The 7,210-nt window shown below is 35.9% G+C and overlaps 1 protein-coding gene across 1 annotated transcript; it reads left to right on the top strand.

Annotated features, from left to right (window-relative positions):
• Window positions 1-1,075: 1,075 nt before the first annotated feature.
• LOC110725553 (crooked neck-like protein 1) lies at window positions 1,076-6,923 on the top strand. The gene is made up of 8 exons (XM_021905006.1): window positions 1,076-1,250; window positions 1,548-2,751; window positions 2,836-2,901; window positions 4,112-4,256; window positions 4,339-4,557; window positions 5,169-5,385; window positions 6,208-6,403; window positions 6,593-6,923. Exons 2-8 carry the CDS (start codon window positions 1,595-1,597, stop codon window positions 6,702-6,704), a joined length of 2,112 nt encoding a protein of 703 aa, XP_021760698.1. The 5' UTR covers window positions 1,076-1,250; window positions 1,548-1,594; the 3' UTR covers window positions 6,705-6,923.
• Window positions 6,924-7,210: the final 287 nt, after the last annotated feature.

Below are 7,210 nucleotides of genomic sequence, written 5' to 3'. Positions count from 1 at the left end.
TAAATGTTTAAAATGATATATATATACATAGCTTGAGTAAAAAGAAAAGGAATAAAAAAAAAGAAAATTAAAAAACTAGCCAATAATGGCAGAAAAAAAAGGGAAAGAAAAAAAAAAAGAATCATCAAAGTCAAAACGCAGCAAAACGACGCCGTGGGGAGGGGGGTGCAGGTAGAGGAAGCTACACAGGGGACTAGTGTAAAAATTGTAGTTGGTTACCAAGCTACATGGACTTTAACCTATTTAAAGCGAATAGCCTATGCCTCCCGATTTTAATCAAAACATAGCAGATTAACAATTTCATTGGTTGTTTGTAACAGAACAAATTAATTTGCTACGAAGTATAAACTAAGTTTAGATTTTATTTGAAGAAATTTAAGCGTTTGAGAGAAATAAAAAAGAGAGTTTATAGAAACTGCTTGAAAATCGAGAATTTAATGTGGAAAAAGAAGGGAAATGAAAGTATACGGCAATAGAAACTATAGAAAATGCATGGTCGAAACCTACACCTTCTGAGTAAAGTATAGGTAAAAAAAGAATTCGACAAAATTATATCCATTTTCTCTTTCCTTGATTGATATAGGCCATATAGCAGTATGTGACTCTTTATCCCCACAACCAATGAACCAACTATGGAGAGAAATAAAGAAGTTGGAGAAGAATCATGTAAATATGACTCAAAACACTTAAATCAAAAGTCCTTAGTTCTCACATTTGACCACCAATAAACAATCCTAAATTTTGAAATCACTTCGTATAACGTCCTTTGTTTTTTTTTAGCTGACACTTTTTTATTAATTCGCTTGCCAACGCATGTTTTAAATGATTAATATATCTAATTATTAACATTGTAAAATTATAAATAAAATATACATTGAAACGATTTAAACAAGATCCCATATGAATATGTTTTATCGTATCTATAAAGCACAAAAGCGACTCAAAACATGCTATATGAATAGCGTAAAATTCAAACGATGTCAACTTATAAAAACGGAGGAAGCACTTGACCCATTCATAGCTGCAGCGGGTTAGGGTTTTTTTTTTTTTTTTTTTTTTTTTTTTTTTTTTTTGTTTAGCTCAACTCTAATTGCGATTACCAAAACAAAAAACTAAAAAATATTCCGTACGAAGTAAATAAAAAACCGGATTACCTCCTCTTTCTCCCTCTCTCTCCGTTGAAGCGCACTCATCGTTCTCCATTGAAGCGCCTTCTGATACTCCTATCCTCCATTAAAGCTGCTTCAGAGGTAATTTAATTTGCTGTTTCTATTTCAAATCATCATCTCAATTTCACAATCTAGGGTTTTAACTTAATTTTATTTAATTTAATTGTCAGTGTAATAAGTTTAGGGTTCCAAAATTATTACTAAGATTAGATGAAAGATCATAACTATCGATTGTGTTGCTTTAAATTTCATAATCCCTGATGATTCAATCAATTTTAATGTTATAATTGAACTGTATTTGATGATTTGTTTGATTTCGCATCTCATACGATGTTGGGTTTATTTTAATTTTATTGTTCATATCCGTGTTTTATGCAGTATTATATTTATGTTGTGAGCGGAAGGTCGCGAGTTGGCCGGATACTATGGGTTCGTACAAGGAGTCGGACCCCTCGTTGGGGTTCCTAACAAAGAAGGAAACCGAAGTTAAGCTTCCTCGATCCACCCGAGTCAAGAACAAGACTCCTGCTCCTGTTCAGATCACTGCTGAGCAAATTCTGCGTGAAGCTCGTGAAAGGCAAGAATCTGAAATCCGTCCACCCAAGCAGAAGATTACTGATTCGACCGAGCTTGCAGATTATCGTCTTAGGAAACGAAAGGAGTTTGAGGATTTAATCCGGAGGGTGCGGTGGAATGTTAGTGTGTGGGTTAAGTATGCTAAATGGGAGGAGTCACAGAAGGATTTTAAACGTGCTCGTTCGGTTTGGGAGCGTGCTTTGGAGGTTGATTATAGGAATCATACATTGTGGTTGAAGTATGCGGATATGGAGATGAAGAATAAGTTTATAAATCATGCTCGGAATGTGTGGGATCGTGCTGTGTCTTTGCTCCCGAGAGTGGATCAACTGTGGTATAAGTATATCCATATGGAGGAGATGCTTGGGAATGTGGCTGGTGCTAGGCAGGTGTTTGAGAGATGGATGATGTGGCAGCCTGACCAGCAAGGATGGCGCTCCTACATAAAGTTTGAGTTGCGTTATAATGAGATTGATCGCGCTAGGGGTATTTATGAGAAGTTTTTGCAGTGTCATCCAAAGGTTGATGCGTGGATACGTTATGCTAAGTTTGAAATGAAAAATGGGGAAATTGCTCGAGCTAGGAATGTCTATGAGAGAGCGGTTGACAAGTTGGCAGATGATGAAGAAGCAGAGGTGCTGTTTGTGGCTTTTGCGGAGTTTGAAGAAAGGTGCAAGGAGACGGAACGTGCTAGATGTATTTATAAATTTGCACTCGACCATATCCCTAAGGGACGAGCAGAGGAGGTGTATAAGAAGTTTGTTGCTTTTGAGAAGCAGTATGGAGATAAGGGAGGTATTGATGATGCAATTGTGGGAAAAAGGAGATTTCAATATGAAGATGAAGTTAGAAAGAGTTCTTTTAATTATGACACTTGGTTTGATTACATTCGGTTGGAGGAAAGTGTAGGTGTCACAGATAGAGTCAGAGAAGTTTATGAGAGGGCTATAGCCAATGTTCCTCCAGCTGAGGAAAAACGCTATTGGCAGCGTTATATTTACCTATGGTAGGTATTGATAATAAAATTCTGCAGTGTATCTGTTTTTGTTAAAGTGTAGTGAATACTGAGCATCTTCTGTTTAATTTCTAGGATCAATTATGCTCTATATGAAGAACTTGATGCACAAGATATGGAGCGAACTAGAGAAGTATACAGGTATATTTTAGACTACTACATTGACGCTAATGTCTTTCACCTTTTGTTGGACAAATGTGGGAGTCGCATGCACTTTTCATATATGTATATGAATGAAAGTTATCTGTAATGACATTTCTAGTGTAATAAGGCTTAGCCTTATTAGGCTGAAGATGCCAGCCATCTTCTCTCTTTGACGAAGAAGAATTGACCCACATATGTGCTTAGATGAAGATGTGTTGGCAGTATGTAGATATGTAAGAATAGTGTAGGATGCTTGTCTAGTCTTATAATATTTTGTTTCTTATAGCTTTGAGTTTTTATCTTTTTTCGGTGCTAGATATTGGCATGCTTGTTTAATACCTTCTGTGGAGGAATAAATTAGCTCTTAAACTGTAGGTATCAGGCTTCATCTTGGGGTGTAAAATGTCTTTTACAACATCCGTTCATCTAGAGACTAAGTATAGATTCTTAGTGCACACTGGCTACCTGATGCTGTTGTAATGCCAGTGTGCCTCAAACTCTGATCTAGATGGTAAAAATGGATGTGGTAATGTCATAAGAGTTTTTAAGGGAATGGAAAATACAAATGTTTATAAAACTCATTTTCCCCAAAGGATGACTGCTAGCCTTTAAAATAAAAACAAAACACACCTTTACAACCGACCCTACTCTACAAAGTGCAAAAGCAGCACAGTACAAGAACACTTCCCTGTAGTCCAGGGGAAACGGTCGAAAAGGGAAGTAACTTATCTTGGAACTGAAAGTGATTAGGTAAATTTCAGAAAAGACATATGAAACCTGAAAAAGAAGAAGATACTTACTTCCAATCATCATCACATTCAGGCACTAGTTTGACTAATTTTGCAATTTGATGCTTTGTAAATTTCTCTAGCATTTAGTAAATAAATATCCCAATCCTCTCCTGCCATTTTTCACAGATTGTAGTAATCAGTTCAACTTGGAAATTCTTTCCTTTTTTAAACCCCAGCATAGCAGCATATATAATGTAAGATCAGGAAGAGGATTGAAACATCTGAAAAATTATTGGCCAATATTTAGTTTTGTGTTTTGTGGGTACTAACTGTGGAGGAAAATTGTTTTTAACTCAACACCCTCCAAATTTGGTCTCTAAAACACAATATTCCGGATATATTTGGTTTCCTTTTTTTTTTTTTTTCATTTAGTTTTGTGTCTTGTGGGTACTAACTGTTGCCCTTGCTTCATTCAGGGAGTGCCTTAAGTTGATTCCTCACGACAAATTCTCCTTTGCAAAGATTTGGCTTTTAGCAGCTCAGTTTGAGTTACGACAATTGAATCTCAATGGAGCTCGCCAGATATTGGGGAATGCCATTGGGAGGGCGCCAAAGGATAAGGTAGCATCATGTGTGGAACTTCATTTACATAGCTGTCAAATTTATATGTTCATGCTATAACAATTGTGTTTTTCCCTGACAGATTTTCAAAAAATACATAGAAATAGAGCTGCAATTGGGAAACATAGATAGGTGTCGGAAGCTATATGAAAAATATTTGGAGTGGTCACCAGAGAATTGCTATGCATGGACCAAGTATGCTGAGTTGGAGCGTTCTTTGTGCGAAATTGAAAGAGCTAGGGCTATCTATGAGCTTGCCATAGCTCAACCTGCATTGGATATGCCGGAACTGTTGTGGAAGGTAATTAACTATGACCTTCCTTTTGGATGTTGTTTGCTTTTATCATTGGGGAAAAAAGTACTTGTAAACTCCTAGTTGAAGTTTATGTGATGGATAAAGTGTTCTAGCTTTGCAATTGCTATAAAGCCGCTTCCTTGTATCTGAGATTCCTGCTTTGATACTTTGATAGCCTGTGGACTCTTTTGGCCTGGTCTCATTTATTCAGTCTCTGTATAATAAAATTGGATCTTTTCCTAAGTATGCGATCTTTTCTGTATAATAAAATAAGGATTAGATGCGATCTTTCTGGTAGTTTCTTACTTTATCAATCCAATTTCTGACATGCCCTAAGTAATTATGGTTGTTTGGTCTCTACTTATCTATAAGTATTTGATTAATGTGTCTTTTATCTTGATTCAGCATAGTTGACGTGTAGGTTTGCATTCAGATCATTTGAGCTATATTTTTGGTCTTTAAGAAAAAATTAACCTCCTTATGAGTCTTGATGTGTTAATTGGATCATGTTGGACGTTCTGACTTCTGAGGCATGCATATCTTTGTTTATAAAAACCCTTTGGCTTTATGACAGGAAAACATATCTCAATTTATATTAACACTTTGGCTTTTGACAGGCATACATTGATTTTGAGATAGCAGAGGGCGAATTTGAAAATACAAGAGCTTTATATGAGAGATTGCTTGACAGAACAAAGCATTTGAAGGTGTGGATCAGCTATGCCAAGTTCGAAGCTTCTGCTGCAGAGGAAAATGGTGGCTCAGACGTGCCAGAGGATGAGCCCCAAGAACTTCTACTTGAAAAGAAGAGATTGTGTGTACAACGTGCTAGACGTAAGCATCTCGTCCTCTTAATGTGGGAATTCTTTACTGAGTTTTCAAGAAGATACTATACCTGACACATTAGAAATATACCAGTTATATGTGTGTGATTTTCCTAACCAGTATCTAAATAGTCTGTTCGTTATCGTTGCAATTTTTTTGTGTTCTCAGTTTTATTCAAAAATTAAAAATTAGTTTAAGCCTGAGAAAGATTTTTTTTTTTTTTTTGTTTATATATATTATTGTCAGTTATCAAAATAAGTGATTGGTACAAGGATGACTAGTATTTAGTTAATTATATTATTACTATTTCATATGATTTTAAAATCTCACGTCTAAAACACATGAAAATGGCAGTGACCCCAAAGTGGATGCCTCCATTTTATGTCTTCTCTGAGTATTGATCTCTTTCTTTAGGTGTCAATTGATTTTGTAGCCACTAATTTAGAGTCAAGTGAATGGACTTTTCTTGTTTTAATTTTTATTTTACAATCTTCTCGTAATGCTGTGATATAAGCGGTATGCTAAGTGAATTTCATCTCTACCTGTCATATTGGAGCCTTATTTGAGGTATTTTGGGGTATTTTTTTGGTGTGAGACTAGGATAATCTTAGGCAATGGTAATGATTAGTTTTATCTTGACATTGCGTCCCATCATGAACTTTGGGGTCTATGTTATGATATGCTGCAAATTCAACTTTGTACTTTATATTTCTGCAACTGCATTACAACAAATGCTTATCTGCGAAACCCCTTTTTTTCATCAAAAGATTCTGCTTTTGTAGCCTTGTACAGCTGAGCTGAAATTCTTAACTTATTTGTTTCATTCTTCAGGGGTATTTGAAAAAGCTCTAAATCATTTTAGAGTTTCCGCTCCTGAGCTGAAAGAGGAGAGAGCTATGCTCTTGGATGAGTGGCTGAAGATGGAGAAAGATTTCGGCGAGCTTGGCGATGTTGGTTCAGTTCAAGCTAAAATGCCGAAGAAACTCAAGAGGCGACGACCTCTAATGACAGAGGATGGTCCAGCCGGGTATGTGAAAGTCTATTGCCATCACTTGTTTGCATTTCATGTGTTATATTTTGAAATCAGGTTGACCCCTTTGGTCTGATTCAGGGCATGTGAAATTCATTGTATCTAGTTTTGTCCACATTTTGTTCATGTTATTTTGAAATTGTATCTCCTGGTGTGACATGATCTCACACTCTTAAAATCTAACAGATTCGAGGAGTACTTCGACTATATGTTCCCCGAAGAGACACAAACTACCAATTTGAAGATCTTGGAGGCAGCATACAAATGGAAGAAGCAAAAAACTGGAGCTAACGAGTGATTACGAGTACCTGCTTTAAACCTTTTTTTTTCCCCAGTAAATCAGTTACTTTGTACTCAGTTTTGTAGTATCTCTGTATGTGTAGATGTAAAAAAATTTCAATGGCAAATTATTCTTCAATGTAGAATTGTTTGCAAGTGTTGTATACTTCAATACTTGTATGATATTTCCCTTGAGAAAGTTATTGTTAAAATTGAAATTTGCATCTTTATACGAGTAGTATTATGATACCATGGTTCGACAATTTCTGTTAAATGTTGATACTTGATAAGCTATACTTGGTAAGCCGACCACTTTCTTTTCTCAGGACATAACATTTGGATCAATATCAAATCGCCTGACCCAAAAACGAGTTACGAACAAAGTTTTGACCTTTAAACTTGGTTACATTCGAAACGGGAATAGCTTGATAAATTTTTGGTGATAAATTTCGATTTCAGGAGATCTCGGAATCGATTGTCCGTCCTTGTGACTTTATACACCTTCCTATTATTGTAAATACCTTT

The sequence above is a fragment of the Chenopodium quinoa genome, unplaced genomic scaffold (genome assembly GCF_001683475.1).
Source record: "Chenopodium quinoa cultivar QQ74 unplaced genomic scaffold, ASM168347v1, whole genome shotgun sequence".
Classification (NCBI taxonomy): domain Eukaryota; kingdom Viridiplantae; phylum Streptophyta; class Magnoliopsida; order Caryophyllales; family Amaranthaceae; genus Chenopodium; species Chenopodium quinoa.
This window is presented reverse-complemented; position numbering and strand designations above follow the sequence as displayed.

Coding starts and splice junctions, on each gene's coding strand:
- LOC110725553 (XM_021905006.1), top strand. CDS start 1,595: ATGGGTTCGTACAAGGAGTCGGACCCCTCGTTGGGGTTCCTAACAAAG. Junction 4,558..5,168: donor TGCCGGAACTGTTGTGGAAG/GTAATTAACTAT, acceptor GGCTTTTGACAG/GCATACATTGATTTTGAGAT. Junction 5,386..6,207: donor GTGTGTACAACGTGCTAGAC/GTAAGCATCTCG, acceptor TTCATTCTTCAG/GGGTATTTGAAAAAGCTCTA.